This window comes from Aythya fuligula, chromosome 1 (genome assembly GCF_009819795.1).
Source record: "Aythya fuligula isolate bAytFul2 chromosome 1, bAytFul2.pri, whole genome shotgun sequence".
NCBI lineage: Eukaryota > Metazoa > Chordata > Aves > Anseriformes > Anatidae > Aythya > Aythya fuligula.
In genome coordinates this window covers 128,031,720-128,054,074 of record NC_045559.1, presented here as the reverse complement: position 1 = coordinate 128,054,074, position 22,355 = coordinate 128,031,720, and the positions used below count along the sequence as shown (strand labels likewise).

Here is a 22,355-nt window from a genome sequence, read left to right as displayed (position 1 = left end):
GGAGCACAGAAGCTGCCTCCTGCTGTCACTCCAGCGGTCAGTGAGCAAAGAGCACAAGATGCTCCCAGGGCCTGAGAGGTGTTTTGCCTTTCCTATGGGATGAGTTAATAAACTTAACTCCAGGGAAGCTGTGATATGCTTATGCCTTGCACTCACTAAGCCTAATTAGTTCAGGAGCAGAAGTACATTTGTTGCCTATGCTGAACCCACGAGTATAGAAATAGTTATTACTGAAGAGGAAGCCTGTCGCTTTCCTTGGAGAGACTCAGGAAGGCAGAGGTGCCACCTACCAGCTTATAGGAAGAATTATACATGGCTGGAAGGAATAAAGGGTTTGCCAGCCCCAGTCCTGGCACTCATGGGAGCAGCACAGCAGGGGTTGTGTACAGGGGTGGCTCATCGCCTGGAGCTCTGGGGCAGCAAACTAGATGCTGCAGGCTTCTCTCTGAGGACAAGCTCACAGCACAGACAGTTCTTGTTTTGGGATGACTGTAATGACAAAGACAAAACAACCCAAAAAAAAAAAAAAAAAAAAAAAAAAAAAACTTGAAATGAATGGAGAAAATCCCATATTTATCATATTTATAGAATTTTACAGGGCCTGCCTGGACTTTCAGGGTTGAGAGCCAGTGTGCTTTCATGAGACAAAGAGCTCTGACTGTTATTGCTGTGTTTTTCAGGCTTTAGAAAGGAATTATCTAGGGATTTCAAAAGCCCCAGACCCAGCAGAGATTCCACAGTGTAATTTGTGAAGCGAGACAGCTGACCAAATACAAACTCAATTTTACTTCACAGACATGAAAGCCAGGAATCTAGGCTTGTTTCTCTCAAATTGGTGATGAGTAAAGAGTTTCAAGCCCATAGCCCATTAAAAACACAAAGGGTGATAGAGCAGAAAGTAAAGGCTTCATCTAGCATAGAAAAGGAACAAATCCTTGTTACAAGGTGACACAGCCCAGGTGTGGTCGTTGTGCTTTCCAAGCACTCACTCAGAGCAAGGGTTACTGTGTTTAGTGGGGACACAAGAATGTGAAACAACTGTCTTCACAGAAATAGTTCATTGCTATCATTTTAAAGAAAATTGGACTCCCCAAGGTATCCTAGTGAGCACTTTTGCATCAAATGTGTGCATGAAAGTGCTCCATCCCTTGAAGCAGTGAGCTGAGAAATGTATCAAAGAATGACAAATAATCACTCAATATGCAGAGAAATAACTCCCAGAAACATTTATTCAAAGCCATCAAAGTTTGGGCTGGGACCATAGAGCAAGGCAGTCTCTATTTTGGCATATATATTGCATGCGTATCAGGAAAAATTGCCTTTAGCTGCATCAGACCCTGGACCTGGGGCACTCAGGAACACGAGTGCTGAAGGGAATTCAGTATATGCCATGTTTAGGGATGCAAGCTTTCTCTGTTGTCTCTTTAAGCACCACTAATCTGCTACTTTGTAGCTGGTCAGTCCCATTGTGCTAAACTAGTAAAGTAAAATGTATTTACTTAGTCATCTTTATAAGACTTAACTTCAGTAGATACACAAAAGGACAGAATCACAATGTGGCTGAGGCTGGCAGGGCCCTCTGGGCTCACCTGCTCCAAGCCCTGCCCAAGCAAGGATACCCAGAGCAGGCTGCCCAGGCCCAAGCCCTTTTGGACATCTCCAAGCAGGGACCCCACAGCCTCTCTGGGCAGCCTGTGCCAGGGCTCCTTACACGCACAGCACAGAAGTGCTGCCTGGTGCTCAGGGGGAGCCTCCTGTGCTCCAGTTTGTGCCCAGTGCCCCTTGTCCTGGCACTGGGCACCACTGAAAAGAGCCTGGCTCTGTCTTCACTACACCCTCCTTTCAGGTATTTATAGACATGGATGAGATCCCCCCTGAGACTCCTCTTCTCCAGGCTGAGCAGTCCCAGCTCTCTCCACCTCTTCTCATAGGAGAGGTGCTCCAGTCCCTTCATCATCTTGGTGGCTCTCTATCAGACTCTTTCCAGCACGCCCATGTTTCTCTTCTACTGGGAAGCCTGGAACTGGACATAGAACTTCAGGTACAGCCTCACCAGAGCTGAGTAGTTGGGAAGGATTACCTGTCTTGGCCTACTGGTGACATTTTGCCTAATGCAGCCAAGAATACTGCTATCCTTCTTAGTGGTAAGGGCACATTGCTGTGTCACATTCAACTTGGTGTCCTCCTGGGTCTTTTTCTGCAGAGCTGCTTTCAGGCTGGGTGCCCACCAGCATGCACTGGTGGTTGGGGTTGTTCCTCAGCAGGTGCAGGACTTTGCACTTCTTGTTGCTGAACTGCATGAGATTTTTTTCAGCCCACTTCTCCAGTCTGTCAGGGTCCTCCTGGATTGCTGCACAGCCCTCTGCTGTATCAGACACTCCCCCAAGATTCATGTCATCTGCTCATTTACTAAATTACCAAATATTGCACAAAATCAGTGCTATCATTAAAAAGAAAAAAAAAAAAAAAAAAAAAAAAAAGGAAAAAAAAAAGAAGAAGAAAAGGGAAACAGATTATAAACCATTTATTTTTGAGCTAATATCCTATACAATTGTGCATTGGTAGCCACTACACTGCCAGCAAAATAACAGCAAAGAATCTGATAAAATATATTCATAACAATCTTTCAAATCCTGCAATTACATTTGGTTTCAAATACAGAAAAAAGTCTAAATCTCACCTATATTTAGCTTGTTTCATTTGCATCTTCTACAACTTTTGCAGTTTATAAATGGACACGTGTTGATGCATAAAGATATACTTTACCAGTGTTGATCACAATTTTTATTAAAATAAATAAGCAAATATATTGAGATGATACAAATGAAGCATAGAGAATTCATCCTAATTTTACATGATCTGAGGGATTCAAGTAAGCAGAGTCAAGGCATGAAATTTCCAAATGAAAAGCAATCTAGAAAGAATGCTCTTACCACATCCTCTGAACAATATTCTCCTTGTATTACTCTGGTAAACCCATTGAGTGATGCTACAAAATAAGATGCTTAAAGGTAAATAATGAAAATAGCAGGTAAAAAAAAAAAAGAAAATTTTCATCTAAAATAAAATAAGCTGGATTTTCAACTTTCAGATGTGTCACCAAAACAGGAATTCTTCACACTTAACTTTCATCTTAAAAAGTTAAGCATGATTCAGCTTATGCAAGATAGTGATTTTAAAAGGATCTACCTAAACAAGACACCTTTCAACCACCATATGAAGACAAATGTCTATTTTTTCCCCTCAGCAGGAAAGAAAGAGTATAGGTGGCCATCTTAAACCAGACAGCAATTTTTTATATGGCTCAGATGACATGTGATGAATTGGGTCAGATCACTGAAGATGTCTAGATGTCCATATCCCATAAAAAGGAATTCTAATGACCTGACTGTACTTCTGATTTTGTCCCATTAGGGTACAATTTAGTGTCCCATAAACCAAAGGAACTGCTCCTGTTGTGTTTGGTCAGCACAACAATTAAACTCTTATACTGGACACCTGCAGCCAGTAGTTGTGTTCTCCAGCTGCATATCTGAACTGTTCTATACATCAAATACAAGTACCCAGGTGTAGCCTTTGGTCACTCCTCTTGTACTTCTCATAAGCAAAAGGAAGGCTGGCTCTGCAATCACACACACACCAGCAAACACCAGAACTGTGTGCATATTTGAAGACCGCTGCTCTCTCCACTAACACGAGATGAGGACCATCTGTATCTCATTGCTGATGTTGATGACTTCACCACAGTTTTTGCACACCAAGCTCATTCTTGCAGGAGTCTTCATAGCTAAGTGAAGAAGAAAAGGATCTCCAAAATCACCCAAGTGCTTGGCCTGCCCCTCTGGCACACAAGCAATGTGGCACTAACCCTGCAGGTGCACAGTGGTCCAGATATGGAGGTAAGATGAGGTTGATGGTGTAAGAACTAGACCTTCGTCATCCTCAGTCTCATATCTGTTGGGTAGCCAGTATTCCCAGGGGAGCATCCAGGAGAGCACAGAGTGATTGTAACTGCACTTTGGTTTGTGGCAGCAGGACAGCTTCCTGGGAGGAAAAGAAAAACAGCCACTATTGAAATTTAGCTGGAGGAAATATTCATTTTTATGACCTCAGTGGAATAAGAACTGCATACATAATGTGCATTTGAGAGTCTTATACACTGCACCTGCAGATCAGCAATGGAGAGAGGGGCAGAAATTATCTATTGTACGTTTAATTTGAGATGGACTGTAATTTCACTATTTATATTGTTAATTTTATAACCACCCATTAGAGGTCCCGTTATTATTACTCCCATTCAAAATGCTATGAATGAGGTAGAAACTTTTCAAGAAAACAAATTATCTTATTCTCAAGATGTTCTTTTTTCTTGGGAGGGAAGGGAGATAGAAGCTCTTGTTTTTCAGATGCATGCTGAGGAATACTTAGGAAATGTCACTGAATACTCAGGGCAGAAAGGAGGAGTGCTTAATGCCTGCAAGTGATAGCCTGTTAGCCCGTGTCCTTGAAAAATAATATGCTACAAGGAAAATATGTGTAATATTGAGGTGGGGCTCCCTTATGTCTCAGAGCAACAGGAATAAGTGATATAAATGGGTGATTAAAAACATTTCCTCCGTTATTACCGCACTGTGGGGAGCTGCCAGCAGCAATGACTTACTTGCTGTCATGGCAGAAATGCGTGTTTCAGATCCTGGCCTAAATGCAGATGATTGGTGGTTGGTGCTCATCTATCTGCAGTGTGATATACATAGTAAATAAATAACACCTGCCAGGGGACCTTGCTTGCTTTGAAAGTAGGTTCAGCTGGGTTCCCTTTTCTTACCCTTACAGTGGTGTGGATGCAGCCCTCACATCCATAAGCCTTGCTTACAGAAGAAGTGCAGATATCCTTAGAGTTTAATGCACACAAAATGCTGTTCCTGCTGGGCTGGGATATGAATTTTCTTTGTAAGGTGTTGTTAGCCATAAGCTCCTTTTCAAGTTACTGGTTTGCTGGGGGTGGTGGCAGGGATGACTCAGCAAGTTGGTTGTTCCCATCCTTCCTGGACTGAGGGCTCTACTAGAGACCAACAACTATCGTAAATTATCACTGCAGGTATTGGCAACACTACTGATGGGAAATCTTTCCTCAACAAACCTTGCTGTGTTATTAAGGCACCATGTTGAACTTGAAAGGCTTAAACATGGAGAAGAAAACGTTTCAGCTCATCTGGGAGGAGAAGATCAGTTATTTTCTGGTGCTGCTTGTGTCCAAAGCACCTCCTGATGGACAGGCGGCACAAATGCATCAAGGACAGTGGCCCTGGAGAGAGAGCCAGGAGAGAGGTTACACACGTGGCTTAATCACACCAAGATCCTCCATCGATGCTCAGCCCCCCCAACACACTTGGCAGTGAAAGCCAGACTGATGTCTACCAAAGAACATCAGCCTGCCTGTGAGTCAGTTCAAGCCTGTCATTATGCAGACATAATTAGTATCAACAGCATCATTCCCTTCTAAATTGCAGAAGTGTGAAGCAGCTTGTGCCACGAAGAGATGATTGATGCTTCCTTCCAAGTCCTTCCACCCATACCCTCACTGAGATCCAAGTTTGCAGTCCACTGCTTTCTTGAGACTTATTTCATAACAGTGGCAAACACATAGCAAACAAAAAATTATACAATCCTTAATTTAAACCTTCCAATTAACCAGTCCCATGATGATAAATACAATACCTGCTGAAGAATCTGTGGTGCCTTTTTTTTTTTTTTTTAATGCATATATAATGTAATTAAAGGCTTGTTTGGGAGGTGTATCCTTTCTATGAAAGGTAGATCCTGTGCAGTGCTTTTAACTGCAGCTCCTGCTATCATCCAGCCCCCCAGCCTGTCATTTGCACGGCCATATGGCACACACAGGGTGACCAGCACCAAGGGCAGTGAGGGAACATTCAGGGGGCAGATAAGAAGGGGAGATACAGGCAGGTGGTGAGCACAGACAAGGGAGTCTCAGACAGGAGTGGGAGGGAGATAAGTGGAGATGGTGCAGAAAACAAGAGGGAGCTGGGAGAGAACAGTGTAGGTGCTATCAGCCATGCCCACCTGCATGGTGGACAAGGTGGTAGTGAGCAGAGGAGCTGAAGTGTCAGCACTGGTGGAGGAGTGAAGTGTGGTACAGAGGGAACGGGTATGGCAACAGAAATAGCAAGTACAAGTGAATTCTTCAAAACTACGGTGCATATTTGTGTTGTTAGCTTTGCATGTAAGACCCTCGCTGTGATGCCCGCAGGTTATGTGGTGGTGTGCAAGTGGAGGACATGCACAAGCTGTGTATGCCAGTGCTATGGGGCTGTGAGCCTCACTTGCAGGGTGACTCTGAACCCACAGCACATTTGCAAACCTCCACGTGAGACCAGAGGGTGCAATGTGTGCAGCCCTCTCACGTGTCACAGCCATTCATCCAACCAAAGGAATCAGACATCAGCTGCTGATCGGGCATGACCCTACTCAGGAAAAGGAATGTTGGAGAACAGCAGAAAACACCAGTCAGCTGCAAAATGCCCTTCAGGCATTCATCGCTTCTAATTTCAGTTACTGACTTACACTTAGAAAAGATCCTTACTGCCCAAGCTGCCAGCTCAGCTGCATAAGAGTTTCTCATGCCAGCTCCACAGGGTGTGCCTGAAATATTTTATTTTTTTTTTTTTATCTCAAATAAACAGGACGCATGTGGTACCATGGGAGTCATGAGTCTAATGCAGCAGGGACTTGAGCTTGAAAAGATCACAACTCTGTGCATCATAGATTAGGCTGAGAAACCAAATATCTGCTGCACATAACATAATATGCACAGCCCCGTTGCTTTCACGCTTTTATTTTCATATTACTGTTCCATGCAGGGCCTGATTCATCGCTTTATTGCCAGTTTTACCTTGGTGTAAATCTGTTTATGATAACAATCACATAAATACTAACTGGCATAATAGAATTGTGGAGCAATGTGTAACTTGTTTAAAACAATGAAAATCTAGACTATTTAGCAATGTGTATAGCTTACTAACTGAATGAGAACAGCTAAAGTAGAACATAAGTACTCCAATAAGCAGATACTAGAGAATTTATTCTAGTTTTCCTCAAGAATAGTTAAGTAAAATTTCTCTCCATAATTCATTGAAGTATTCATAACCAATAAAATAAAAGGGTCTGGAAACTATTTCATTTACAGCTGCAAAATAATCACTTCCTAAGGGTCAAGCCTACGGCTTGATACTACTGGATTATTCAGCATATCATTTTGGCCTTTAAAAGCAGAGAAACAAAATAAACAAAACCTAATATATATATGTATATATATATGTATGTATATATATATATATATATTCATTATATCAATCTTGTGTAGTTTTCCTTAATCCCCATAAAACAACAGCTAACACGTATTTTTGAATCCACACAAGGTTTTGGCCCAAAAATGTAAGTAAAGGCCAATAAACCAGAAGGTCGGTGTTGCAATATAATTTCCCCCACCCCCATCACATGCAATGAACAAAGCAAGCATTAAAGCACTAAAGGGCACCTTCTTTCTGCAGGAACAGTCGACCCAAGGGGCTTCCAGGTGGAACCAGCTCCATCGGCCTCTTGCTTTTGGCATTCTTTGCCCAAATGTCTGCTCCAAAGTCAATCAGCAGCGTCACCAACTCTGCACTGCAACTCCTGGCGGCCGCATGCAGTGGGGACTCGAGGCCCTTGCCGCTGTTCACATTTGCTCCTGAATATGAAGAGACAACAAGGAATAATGACTATAGCACAGTCTCTTTCCATTTCCTGCACTAACTGCTGTTTCTCTGAATAATCTGTAAAGACTGGAGTGTCCACCTAGAGGTGGACTTCTGTGCTTTAGGGCTTGATCCCACAATTTGCACATACACAACTTGTGCTGTGTGGGAAGCAGTCGGGTGTTACCAAGAAAATTATCCCAGAAAAACAGGGTATGAGGAAGTCTTTCATCCACAGCCCAGCCCACAGACCCTCTTGAAACAGGACGAAGATGTAGGTCCACCTATGGCCCACCTTGCTCCCCACCTGAGCAATCCATTCGCTTAAAATACATGCAATGTTTCAATTTGCTCTATACCAGAGGCTTAAACTGATGGGATTTCCAAGTTCTGAGTTACCCAATGTGCTGGAGGAAAAACCATGAGGATGGAAAATTCTAGAGGCCCTAGATAGAGGAGGGTGTAAGTACGCTGTGATTTCAAAGTGCTTCCAATCTGTTATCCTGGGCTAATGGTTCATAAAACTCAAGGGTGAGCTGCAGAACTAATTCAAAACTATTTATAACATTTTTAAAGTACACATGCCTGTACATAGAAGACAGAAAAGGAAAAAAAAAAAAAAGAAAACAATAGACAAAATTATATTTATATTGTGTTTGATTTCTTAAAACAAAAATCAACATGATATATAAAACATAAGGTCATTTAAGTGTGTTTTTTTTTTGTTTGTTTTTCAAAGGGGCTTTGTTGTTCCTTCTTTTTTGTATGAGCTGTGTGGTTATATGTCTCCTTTGGTTAGGAGAGATGAATTACCGGAGATAACAAAAAATGGCCTTGAACCTAAGAGCTTGGATTTGCAGCTGGGTTTGTTTTAGGCAAAGAATACAATACTGAATGCTTTTGTTCTGTGTTGGAAAAGTTGCAAACTTTTTATGAACTTAGTGAGAATTAAAGTGTTTGCAAAAATGGTATGTAAAAGTCACTGAATCATATCTTTTGGATAAAGAGAAAGGAACAAAAAAGGAAGTTTCTTCCTACCCTCTTCAAATACTACAGCAGCACATACACAGACATCAGGAAAGATGTTGTCCTAGGCACCACTGGCAGTGTGAAATCCAATATCACCCATCATTTTGCTGGGAGCTGTAAACCTCAGTTCCTGTATCATGAATGCCCTGTCTTACACTGCTGCCCTGTTTAACCAGGGCTGCCACTGAGAGCAAAACATCTCCAGATCCAAGAGCAGGTACTCATCTAACTCTTTGATGCAAAGAGAATCCAATGATGGATGCTATAGGAAAGGAAAGAACACCGTCCTTTATTTTCCCTTTTACCTGACTCAAGCAGCTTCCTGGCACAGTCGACTTGCTGGTTCTCACAAGCTACATAAAGTGGAGTACCCAGATGCTTGATGTTATGATCTATGTTCACCCCATGGGATGCGAGGATGTCGACACATTGCACATGACCTTAAAAGGGATAAAGGCAGAGTCAACTCACAGCGATCAGCAGTTTTGCAGTAGTCCAAATTCTCTGTTGCAGCAGTGTAATTTGGCAAAGATTCACTCTTTTGTCAAGAGGTGATAGCGTAATACTTTCATCCACTCCCCTAATCCAGTGTTTTTAACCATGAAACAAGAACTGCAAATCCACAGTTAGAAAACAGGCTAAAGCCCCCACATTTTATCTGACTAATTTCAGATATCTACTGAAGATGAGATGAATCATGTCGTATTTCTCTCCACTGCTCTTGAAGATGGCCAGATGACTCTCGCAGATGTCTACATCTAAAACAGCTGATTTGGGCAATGCATCCTCTGCCAGGTGTCACCACATGAACTCAGAGGCCCCAAGAGCTGGGCTGAGCAGCTCTTGATAAGCACCACGACTGGGAGGAACTGCACCATGACGAGAGCAAGTAGGGAGGAATAACTCATGGCCTAAATCACAAAAAGAATCTTCTTTATCTCTTTTCCACTTCAGCTAGCTGCTAGAAACACATAAAGCAGCGCTGGCACCCATGGGGTTACCTCTCTTAGTGGCTTCGTGTATGGGGGATGCTAAGTCACAGGGCGGGTGCAGGCTGGCTCCGTGTTGCAGCAGTAAATTCAAGCAAGCCACACTGCCACTGACACAGGCACTGAACAAAGGAGTGTGCCAGTCAACAGTCACTCCATTCACCTGGGGAAAGAAAAGACAAAACAAGGCACATGTAAGCTTTTTGTTTGTTTCATAATAGATGAGATTTGGCCTCAACAGAAAACAGGGTTTTCAATAACTTTTATTTCATTCTTTGTAAAAACTGCCTACTGCTCCTGAGGATTAAAACTTTGTATTTAAAAGAACATTAAACAAATCTGCAAAAATCTTGCTCCCAAGTGTGCTACAAGATCTCTTGGGAGTTATTGAGACATGCGTGCTCATTTCTCAGTTACCTCAGCTGAAAAGCGCTTGCCTATTGCCCTGTCCTAAACCATCCATTTTCAGCTGAAAGTGTGCAGCCCTTTTTTAATTTATTTATTTTTTTTTTAACTGAAAGGTAATATATGTACGAGTTAAATTTTCTTATTCACTATAAATTTCAATATTAGCTTGAAAAATAGAGGCCATGAGACACACTCATTTCTCACATTACTTTGCATATTATCTCCATTTTCCTCACATCATATCTATATATTTTTATATAAAGATCATTTGATCTTTACAGTCTTACATCTCTACCTAATACTCTGCATATTGACACCAATGGGATTACTGTATGCAGAATACAGAACATGCACTTAATTTTTACAAGATTATAAGCCATTTGCAAGAGGAACTTCCCACTTATTCTTTCAGTAAATGATGAAAACATTGTACCTTGATCTAAAGAATAAAAATAGTTACTTCTTATAGCTGCACTTTTTGGATTTCTTCGTTAAGAATTACATTTTATAACATGGGTACTTTAGGATGAAGTACAGAATGTAAGTAGTGATACTGTACATCTTCTAGAAAGGGGTGGAAAGAGGGTCAAAATGATCAGAGGGCTGGAGCACCCTCTCCAGTGAAGAAAGACTGAGAAGGTTGGGGTTGTTAAGCCTAGGAAAAAGCAAGCTCCAGGGATATGTCGTTGCGGCCTTTCAATACTTGGAAGGGGCTTATAAGAAAGATGGAGAGAGACTGTTTACCACAGCCTGTAGTGATAGGACAAGGGGTAGTCATTTTAAAATAAAACAGGAGAGATTTAGATTAGATATTAGGAAGAAATTATTTATTATGAGGGTGGTGAGGCTTCACAGGTTGCCCAGAGAAGTTGTGGATGCCCCATCCCTGGAGGTGTTCAAGGCCAGGCTGGATGGGGCTTTGGGCAACGGTCTGGTGGGAGGTGTCCCTGCCTGTGTTAGGGGGGTTGGAACTAGATGGTCTTTAAGGCCCCTTCCAACCCAAACCATTCTGTAATCCTACAATCTGGTATTAATTTGTCATTATAAAACATACAGACTCTGGAGACAGAGACCTGCCCATGATGTACTTACCTTAGCACCGTGTTTTAATAGGACACTGGCACAAGCAGCATGACCACCTAGGCAGGCTTCATGGAGAGGAGACACCTGGTCTGTTGTAACAAGATTAACATCACTCCCCTGAAGAAATAATAAAAAATATCATTACAAACAACTGCAAAACAAACAAAAAACACCAACAAGAGCAAAAACAAAAAAACACCACCCTTTCATAATGATCCTGAAGTCTTTATTTAATCACAGCTTCCTCAACAGCCTGCAGTTGCTCATCTCATCTGACAGGGTAAGCAAGGAAAGAGTCTGTGACGCTCCAGCTGGAATAGGTACAGTCAGAGCATACTGAAGGTTATGCCTTCCACCTACTGATAATCAATACAGAAAGCTGCAGCCAGGGGACTGTCTGATGGAACAATACAGATATCCTTACAGCAGAAACCATTGGCTTGATTCTAACACTGGATCTTTTCTTTCTAGCAGCCTTGGTACTCCAGAAGTTTAAGCTGGAAGAGTATCTAGTAACTCTCCACAGGCTAAATCCAAGAGTTTTGAGGGAATTGAGCAGTGAGGTTCAGAAATCTTTTCTCCCCAGCTGTGGCCTTTTGCAGGGGGGACAGGGGCCCCCTATACCCTCAGGCACTTTGGATGGCATCAGAAACAGAATCTTTCTACAAGTCTTTGGCTCAGTGCACAGAGTTTGTGAAAAGCAAGGAACCATTTGTAATAATAATAATAATAATAATAATAATAATAATAATAATAATAATAATAATAATAATAATGCATTACAGGCAGACCTCACTACATTCTGGTCAAAGCAATTTTCTCACCCTGGATGTTTCACAGTGAAACTCAAACTGCATTCAGCAAACATACAAACCCATCAGAGATCACATCAACCTGGCAGAGGGATACCTGGCTGATGAGTTTCTTTAGAGTAAGCAGGCGCCCATGGATAGAGGCATCATGTAAAGGAGACCAGTCTGAAACAAAGTCTGTATAAAGAGAAAGACAGGAAAAAGGTTAACAGCTCCACAGACTGTTCCTTTTGTGTACTTTACTTCAACTGCATGACCCCAGTAAACCTCTCTTCTTCTAATTTATTACTTGAACTGCTAAGCTTTTCTTGGAGCAGCCACAGGGAGGGAGTGAAAAAACAGGATGGGTTTGCTCTGGGTGTGTTTTTAATTCATCCCATGTTAGTGCTGAGCAGCTGTGTTCCCATCCAGAGGATAAGAGAGTGATTTACAGAACACCACCTTGTTCTGACTGAGCTTTTGCTTAGCTTTGAATGATTTCCAGTGACTTTGTTTTCACAAGTTCATTACATTTTACCAATTAGCTCTAAAGGAGTATGTTTTGAAAAGGGTACAGCTGCTCAGTCATTCACCCCTGGTCAGAGATGGGCTAGAGTCAATAATAGGTAACTAGAGAAGGTACCAAAGTACAAGGAGATAAGTTGTGTTACCTGTTGATTTTGTGTCTGTTTTGTGTCTGCTGTTAGCCTGTGCAGTGGTGCATTTTAAGTAATAGCTGTACTCTGCATCGTAGAAACCATAAAAAGGCAGGTATGGAGGGAAGCTCAAAGTAAGGGTCTGTCTTAGCTTTTAGTTTTAACATTTAGTGGAGGAAGGAAAGCACACAGGATTAACCAACGCAAACTTGGTGGAAAACATCATATCTCCAGAAGGTTGTTTATTTATTTTTTTTTTTAATTTTAATTTTAATTTTAGTTTTATTTATTTTATTTTTATTTTAAGAAAGAGATAGATTTTCATCTTACAAACATGTGGAGAGAGTAATTTTCTGCTTTACCTCCCTGGTGCAAGACAAAAGAGCAAAAGCATGTGGGCTTGCAAGGGGACCTGCTCACAGATGCTGAAGGAAATGAGACTCCTCCAATGTGTGGAAACCCCAGGGAGGGAGCACATGCTGAGACACAAGTAGCTCCCAGGACATTGCAGGGGATGGAACAGGATGCCTGCTGCATGGCACTAAGGATACAATCCCAGGCCACGAAGGGAGAAATTTTACCCACAGGGGTCATAAAGAAACTCTACTACTATGATAAACACATTGATATTTAAAGTGCCTGTATAAAGCAAATAGATTTGTATTTGTTCTTGTTAGGTCTTCTGTAAAAGATTGACTTAAGGTCACTTTGTTGGGTGACTTAAGAGGCACAAAAGGTCAGCATCAGAAACAGAGTTTTAACTCCTGTTTCCAAGTAATTTGATATTTAGAAACTGATGTTTAGAAAAATACCACATGCCAAAAATAAGTATTGCAAATGAGTCAACATAGTTCTAGTTGGATGAGGGAGGTGTAGGAGGAAACCCATATGGTTAAATTTGGTATCAAACCTGTCAAGTCACGTAGAGTATTTTTTAGAATGATTTATTGTCCAGGCAAAAATATTATTTGATGATTTTTACAAAATATACCTTCCTTTCCTCAGTTACCCAGTGTAAAGGTCTGAGGAAATACTGCTAATGACTTTACACTTCATTTCTCTGGTTGCTGTATCTGTTGTTTATTTCAATATAGTGAAACAAACTAGTTTAGTACTGAGGATTACTCAAATATTAACAGAGAGGCTCTTTAGTATTACATATTCATGGCTGACAGCCAGCTGATATGGCTATATATATATATATATATATTATTAGTGTGGCCCTGAGCATATGTATATATATGCTCAGGGCCACACTAATCCCTCTGGGAGAGATTTACTTCCTTCAGTATTCATTGCCTCAAAACTCAGTATCTGTTCTATGTTAATGGCCCAGGTACCCCTGAGAAGGAAGAAAAGCATTTCCAGATGGTATTTCATCCATTTTCTTTTACTAACATGTTTTGCTGCTCTCTGGTGATGTCTCTCTCTCCTTCCACTAACTACAGAGAGAATCCCAGTGACCGTCTTAGGCAAGTTGCTGAGGTTTTCAGGGACTAGACCTCTGTGAATTATTACGTGAGTGGAATAGTCTTAACAGTGAAAGGTCTGCTTTCAACTACAAACCCAATAAAATACTGGAATTTCTTAAATAACTTTCACAGATTAGTTGATGATGTCAGTGCTTATGCAAGGTCTGTATATCCTGCTTTGTCTCAGGTATAAGCACATGGGGGAGCTCTGAATCCCTCACAGCTGATGTCCTGCCCTTTCTGGCTATGCCACAGTGTGCCAGGATGGGGTAAACCATCACCTACTCTGTTGGGCTATTGCTGTCTCACCTCCCAGAGTGCTCAATAAGGGACAACAGATTTAAACAAGATAAGATGTAGCATAACAAGAATTGTATTGTCTTTGGGTTTGAAATATTCTGCACTAAATAAATTGTGACTGAAGATGTTTGTATCTGAAATGTGCTGTCTCTACTACACACGGAAGACCTTCACCTACATAGCTATGTTAGGCAGGAGTGTGACCTTCTGCTTTATAATGACTACAGAAAGGCCTGCTATAGATTTAGGTATTATTGCAAAAATCCTTTATACCTGTAGAGCATATTTTCCTAGAGTTATTCATATAAGCAAAAGTTTATTCCTACTTCTGCAGCACACCATTTTTAAGCCACTAGATGCTCATATTAATGTTTATCTGAATAGCACAGTTTTGCAAATATATGGATATTGCATTTGACTGTCTACGAATTATGGCTCATTGATGGATTAAACATGGTAAATTTTAGTCTTTCCATTCTTGGGCACCCAAAACCTGTGGCTCACTTTAAGAAGCAACAATTCAAACATTCAAAATAATTCAAATAACAATTCAAACTGGCAGCAGTCACACATACATGACTGAGACAGAAGCCAACTGGCCCTTGTGACGGTTCTTAAATGAATGAAAAAAAATCTAGAGGGGCCATCAAGGCTTAATCTTCTCTTAAGATAACCCTTCTCTAACAGTGCTCTAGCACACTCCTGGCTTATAGGACAATCTCAGTGACATCCTGGAAATAACTTTGGGACAGGTATGAAGCCCAGAGGTGGACGAGTTGTGAGCAAGTTTAAAAAAAAAAAAAAAAAAAAAAAAGGCCTTTAGGAAAATAGGTCTCTTCAAGGATGGTCAGGCAAACAGGCAAACAGTTGATTAAGGATTTTCACCATTTCTCCTTATTCCCTTGTCTCTAGTTATGATTGCCACATAGTTAAGAGAAGGTAAAGGGGGAGGGGTTGGGGGTTGTACAAAATAGTAGGTAATTCATTGTTTTATGCTAGATTTACATTTAAATTGTCAGAGATAACACTCGGTGCTCCTTGGGGTCAGAAAAGAGATTTATCTTGTGTCTACTGGAGACTGACCACAACTGGAGACTGGACACAGACCTAGCAGAAGGATCTCCTATTACTCTGACATACTCTGTCAGTATGTTCTGCTCATGGGTGCAGTTAAAATCTATAAGCTTTGAAATCAGGAGATGCTCGGAAAGAAGGCTGGGAGGGACCATCAGCTCTGCAGCTGTGCTTCTTCCAAGCCTGGGGCACAGTCTCCTTCCTGTGCTCACCATGGTGGTCTTTTTTAAAAAAATCCTATTTTGACTCTTTGTCCTGCTCTTGACATGTAATTATTACAGCTGTGGGGTTTGGGTCTTTACCTACAAATCATAAGTTTGTTGCCACAGAACAGGGAAAGTGTTTGGTGACATACTGACCATGCCTACAGACTAGGTGTTTGGTGGACACTGAAAATCACTATCTATTCCATGACTGAGAGATACTGTCAGAGATTGTGTGGATTTTATAGTGCTAGATAAAGAGCTTCAAGTTTTTTTGTAGATTAGTCCAGCCAACTCCAAAACAATACTCAGACACAGATCAAGGAAGAACTTTGTATCAGAGAAGGCACTTGTAGAAAAAGCTGCACCAGTTTTGGCTCTTCACTCTACACAAGCCTTCCTCAGCAGGACTATCCCAACAGGCTTTGTATATGCAAGCATCCTTCCTGCCATGCTCAAAGTCATGCAACACATTGCCTCAGCTTCATGTTATGAAAACAACATTCTGTTGGTCTGCAACATGACCCTGATATTTTATCAAAGACTTTGAACTGGGAAAATATACAAAAAATGATATGAATGTCTCAGAAAAATCAGAGTCCAGCAGTGTGGATTTAGCCAGTCTTCTCTTGAGGGGACAAGACTTAAGCAAGTGAAAATATTCACTTAAGCCTTAAGCAAGTGAAAATATTCACAGGCAAGTCAGCCTGAACCATTTGGTCTCAAAGACAGAAATGGCCCCAGTCTCTTTTATTTAGCAGCATAGAAACAGATAACTAGACTCCACAAATCAAGAGGTCTTTTCAAGCTTTATATTCCTATCACTGTGAGAGTTGAAAGGAAAAAAAAAAAAAAAAAAAGGAAACTGAGAAACAATCCAGAATTCATGGGCACAGATTCAGCAACTCAGTTGTGACCCATATTGTGAGGATCCTCAATATTAGAAAGCCAAAGGAAGAGATGTTACCCCAATACAGCTTTACAAGTGGTACTGGGAGCATGAAATGAACAGAGGAATGAACTCTGGAAGTCTGGGTACTGTATGTTAATTAGCTTTCAAAGAGAATTATATTCTTTGTCAATGGCATCATTTGAGAGCTTTCTGCCTCTTTCTACATCTCATGGGCTGTGTTCCACAATAACCATGTGTTTGCAGTAAGTTTACAAACATTTTTTGGCTTTAACAAATGGACAGCTATTTCCAGAAGCTATGGTTCTGTTCTCATAAGGATATGTCATCTCCTAAGGGCAGCCAAACCATGGTACAACTATTAAAGCACAGTATTATTAATTGACTAAAATAGCTTTTCTTTGAAAGTGGTGAGTATCAGATGATACTTGTTAAATTACATTCAACTGTGTAAAGTTAAATATTTATTTTTCCAGTGTGCAAAGCTGTGAAGCATCTCTGTTTTCATTGTCCACCCTAGGAATGACAGTCACATTGTCAGTGCATTGTGGTGCACTGAGATTACTGTTCTACATTTCCCTGTGCTTTGTCAACAACCCTCACCATGTTGTTTTAAGCAGTCCTGTGAGAAGACCCAAATCAGTATTGATAAGAGCAAGTGAAAACCAACTCCCAGAAACATCACTAAGTAAAGACCCTTGATTTTGTCAATCTCTTTGAAATGAGGGAAGCTGTACACCTTCAAACCTTCATCTCACTCCCAGTATGTTGAACCAAGCTCAGTTCTAACAGGCATCCACTCCGGTGGTATTGCCTGTGTCATGCTGTTTTTCTTATTGATCCTGCCACCGTTACCACTGGATGTGTAGCCAGTGCCATTGTGTAACCAACACCATTGCCAGATCTTCATGAGTTGCAAGGGAACCGTGTTTACAAGTTATGATAAAATCTAGATTGAAGAACAAGTTTTCTGAGCTGTGCTTGATCACTTTTTGACCAAAAAAAATACAGGCAGAATTTTGTATGAACTACCAAGATGATATATCAACGTGTCAGTATTTTGGTGACAATAAAGGAGGTGTATGGTCATGTCACCATATCCAGATGCAGCCTTTATCCATTCAGTGCTTTCTTGAGAAAAGGCAGGTTTCCACTGAGACTCTAAACCAGGGCTTGACCAGACCATAGTCATCCATAAACTGGCCATTACCTTGTAATTTTGTAAACTCTTAACATCAGATTAGAAGAGTGACTAGAAGAATGTCAAAGACAAGCATCAGTGGACAATAAAAAGAGGTATGTGCAAAGATGATATCCTAAACCACTGAGAGGGGCTGAGGCCTTTATCCTAAATGGAAGTGGAGGCCTAAGGTAGCTCTAAGCTAGTCTTGGATACACTGGGCAGCGGGAGTCTAAGGGCCTGTAGGATGCCTGGTGTAGTAAGTACAGCATCAGTAATATAAATGATCACTATTTTCACTACATAGGCATCTGATTAAAGCCTTAGGAAGTGCCAATGTGAACTTCTTAAATCCTCAAATAACACTGTTTAGGAAAGTACTCAAAATATTTTGCCCACCAAGCTGTCCATGGAGGAAGAAGACTGTTGTACACAGGTGGTGAAGTTGTGTTTGCTGCACGTACTACCACAGCAATGTGGATTTCTGATTGCCAAAAATGCATACAGCTGCTCTCTTATGGAGGAATGAGCCTGTTTATCCAAACTTGAAATGTACCCACACCTTAATCCACAGGCAAGCTGAGTCAGGCCTCAAGGCTTTCAGCCTCTAGACATCCAAAACCCACTGGTTTTCCTTGGCATTGGGCCATCCAGTTACCCTTTCACCACTGAAAACCCCAGGCAACCCAGAGGTTACATGACACCTCTGGTCCTCCACCTGGGCCTCTGAGCTGGCAGAGCATGTACGGAGGGAGCCTTAAACCCGTAAGCACACGAACATCCAAGCCCTGACTGCAGCCTGGGGACAACAGAGCCTTCACAGCACCCTTCTAGGAGAGCATTCAGTTCTGACGGTGGCTGAATGTATCTTTCTACAGCCTCTGATCGTGAGGAGGGTGTCATGCACTCAGTGCACATCCCAAGGCCGGTTCCCTTTCATGGTGCTCTCACACAGTGCAGCTCACAAGGGGCTTTGAAATCCTTTCAGCTGAACTATGCTCTTGTATACACATTTGCATACACATAGGCTTATGGCATGTATAACGGTACCACAAATGGTATTTTTCATATTTAAAAGCTATCGCCTAATGTTTGTGATATATGTCACCAAATAAAATCCTGCTGTAAGTCACCAGCAGACCTTACTGATGCTGCTAAGGACCAGGCAAGCACAGGAGGAACACACCAAGCTCCAGCATCTAGGGGACTGAGCCACCCATGTGCAGCGGTGCTGCCTGTGGGCTCCCCTCCTCCCAGCCTCCATTTTGGCAGAGCTCACCTCCAGTGAGAACAGGGTTTGGTTCACACTGTTAACAACATTGTCATCCCTTCCCTCCCACCCAGCCTCACTGTGTACACACACAAACACGAGGAGCATCAGACAACACAGCCAACATACTGATCGTTTCTGTATCATAACTTGCCTCTGTATATTTTTGTGTCCTGTTTTTCTATTTGGTTAGAATGAAAGTGTCCTGAATAGCCCAGGAAAAGAGGATGGATGGTTTGAAGTTGTGTTGTATTAATTTATCTCCCTATTCCTTCTTCATTGCCCATGAACTGAAGGAGAAGTGTCTCAGAAAACAGGGCTAGAGGGAACACATCCAGCTAAACTGTTATGTGAGGTTAAATTACTTGTCTTTTGTCACTACGTCATATTTTCAATGGCCATGGGCCAGACAACAGAGCAATGATCAGAGTGAGGCCATTTGATAATAAATAACTGACTAACTGCTCACCAGTGACCACAACAACATTGGTCACAACTGACCACAACGCCCTGGCAGTAGGGGAAAAACCCACTAGGGCTGGTGGCTGGGCCTGTGCAAGAGCACTCGGGTCTGCTCATTGGAAAGAATAAAGGGGGAAGGCGTGAAGAGGGGGATGAAGAAAGAAAAAAAGAAGGAAGAAGAAAGAAGAAAGAAGAAAGAAGAAAGTAAAAGAAAAATAAAGAAAAATGAAAAGAAGAGGCAGAAGTAGAGGAGGGAAGGTAGAACAAAGCGAAGAAAAAAAAAATGAAAGGAAAGAAAAAGAAAAGAGGAACTGAGCCAAAGCTGAGCTCCCAGCCAGCAGCAATCTAAGTTCAACATGCCACATTGCAACCTCTTTTTTAGTTTGCTATAGTTCAAGTACTACATTTGTTTCCGCTTGCACAAACTGCACTACAGAATCAGACACTTTTACGTGATGCACAGGGGGGGAAACAAAAATCAGTGCCAAATAAAAAGAGCTTATTAAAATCCCTTCTGAAGTACAAGGACACTATGTGGGAGAGGTTGTGGACCTGCACTGGAAGCGAGACATCAGGAGGAGCACACAGCCACAGCCTGACCCTGTCCTCTCCGTCTGCTGGCAGAGGCGAGGGCAAGTGGCAAGGCAGGAGCGTTACTTACCCCTCATCAGCAGCAATGATGGAGACGTTGCAGACGCCTGGCCCCCAGTTCCTTGTGATTTACTGGTGTTTTGACTTGTTCCCTCATAATCCATCTCAGCCTTGTCTGCCCGGTTTCTGTTTTCTCACTTCAGGGTTGCTCTTGAGGGTTCAAATTCCATCGTCCTCGGTGAGCCCCTGCACTCGTGAGTGATCTGTTGAGCAGACTGCCTGTGCACCACTCCAACAAACCTCGCAGCGGGCTGGGACTAGGTGCAGCACCACTTGGTGCAGAAACTCGAGTACCTGGGATGGGGTTTAGGGAAACATCTCCCCGACTCCACTGGTAGGCAGCCAGCAATCGGACAGACCACACCGCACGAAGTGAGAGATGTGCCTGATGTCATATCCTCCGCAACCCTGCACCCAATCGGGGCGCCGGCCGGCTGTTTTTATCAGGAAGGAAATCCTTGGTTTGCCAAAAAAACAAGAGAGAAAGAGCCAGTTCAACTAGTTGAGCAAACTCTGCCTGTGGGGGATTTGCAAAGAAAACCCAGAGAGGCACTGGCGAGATCCGCACCACTCCCAAGCGAGCGGCTTGCAGGCGGCCGAGCCTCGCTCCTCTCTGCAGGCTGCCCTGTGCTGTGTGAGCCCACCCTCCTGTCTGAGCAGCCCACTGCCCTGCTTGTGCAAGGAGCGAGGCACTGAATTCCTTCCACGCGGTGGTGGTCGCCACATGCTGTACGGATATTGAAACCACATGTTCGTGGGGCTCTGCTTTCCACTGGAAGCCCTTTATTGTCTCCATGGCACGGAGAGTGCAGCGCCGAGTGGGCTGATTTCCTTCCCCCTGTTTCAATCTGGTTACAGTCACACCAGGAGTTTCATATCCAAGCACTTTCCTTTTATTTTTTAAGCAATTTCTCAATCTAAAACCAAAATTGCAAACCTAGTCATGAACAAATAGCAGCAGATTTTCCAGAGCACCTCTGCCTCGTTTCTCTAGGTCTGTCTGCAAAAATCCTGACCTCACACATTATCTCTGTGTACTTTTTTCTTTCCCAGTGAGTATAAGTTACAAGTGCAAAGTCTTTTTACTGTCCCTGAATATCTGTTCATGCATAAAAGCAAGCAGGCAGAATTTCCACATAAAAATCTCACCCGTGTAAATAAAATTTGTCCACTAGAGCAGATTTGGCATGTGTGTATTTGGAGATACAGAGCTGCTAATCCAAATCCTAACTAGACTGGTCCCAAACAGCAGGGTTTCACTTTTAACCCATGCAGTAGATTTAAATTCTTTTTTTTTTTTTTTTTTCCCATATCCTCCCTGCCAGCAGGGAGGCTGTGAAGGCAACCTGGGCACATGCTGATGCAGAACTGCTGATGAAACATGGATAGGGGAAAGGTTTAAAGGTCTGCCCCTTCCAGGGCTGTCCCTGCCAGATGCCCTCCTGGCATCTGAGTTTGTAAACACATTCTGGATGCAAGTTTACACCTTGGGCTGACTGGAAATTAAATTTGTGTCAGCCATTTAATTTACAGCATTAAAATGTTGTTGGAAAAAAATGCATATATCTATGTGGAAAAATGTACATATATATAGGGTTTGATGATTAATATGCTAAATGAGGAAAGGAAAAACAATTTTTCTCTTTAGTACTGCTTAAGTGTAGTGGCTAGATTGCTATATCTTATGTATAATCATATATTTAGCAGTATTAGCAAACATGTCAGCAATGCTACTGCTAAAATGGACCAGCATTTGTGTCCAAATATGCAGTGATATGGCTTGTAAGTGAAGAAGCATTATCAAAGATCTTTAAATTCCACACTAGTAAGAAGGGGCCTACAAGACAGAAATGTCTTAGTCCCTAGTCGTCCATGGATGTGGAGACTTTGGCCATTTGATCCTTTGATCAAGAGACCTGCTGACTGTTAGGGTAATCATTTGAATCATATGGTATTCATTGCACATATTTTGGTCATGTTTTGTTATATAAGTCTCGACAGAAGAGCTGAAGACTGCTCTTCCTTGAAGCTGATAAGGTTGCTGAGAACATCTAACACTTCACAACTCTCCTCATGGTGGTGGGTAGCCTCTAACTACTATTCCTGCCTCCATCACCCTC

The 22,355-nt window shown here is 42.1% G+C and overlaps 1 protein-coding gene across 1 annotated transcript; it reads right to left on the bottom strand.

Moving 5' to 3' along the window:
- Window positions 1–3,077: 3,077 nt before the first annotated feature.
- ASB9 (ankyrin repeat and SOCS box containing 9) lies at window positions 3,078–20,590 on the bottom strand. Its single transcript, XM_032197972.1, has 8 exons — window positions 20,246–20,590; window positions 12,176–12,255; window positions 11,276–11,383; window positions 9,788–9,938; window positions 9,092–9,226; window positions 7,559–7,750; window positions 5,141–5,305; window positions 3,078–4,044 (listed from the first exon to the last, which is right to left on the bottom strand). The coding sequence occupies exons 1-7, from the start codon at window positions 20,337–20,339 to the stop codon at window positions 5,181–5,183; spliced, it is 885 nt and encodes a 294-aa protein (XP_032053863.1). The 5' UTR covers window positions 20,340–20,590; the 3' UTR covers window positions 3,078–4,044; window positions 5,141–5,180.
- Between the last annotated feature and the right edge of the window lie 1,765 nt (window positions 20,591–22,355).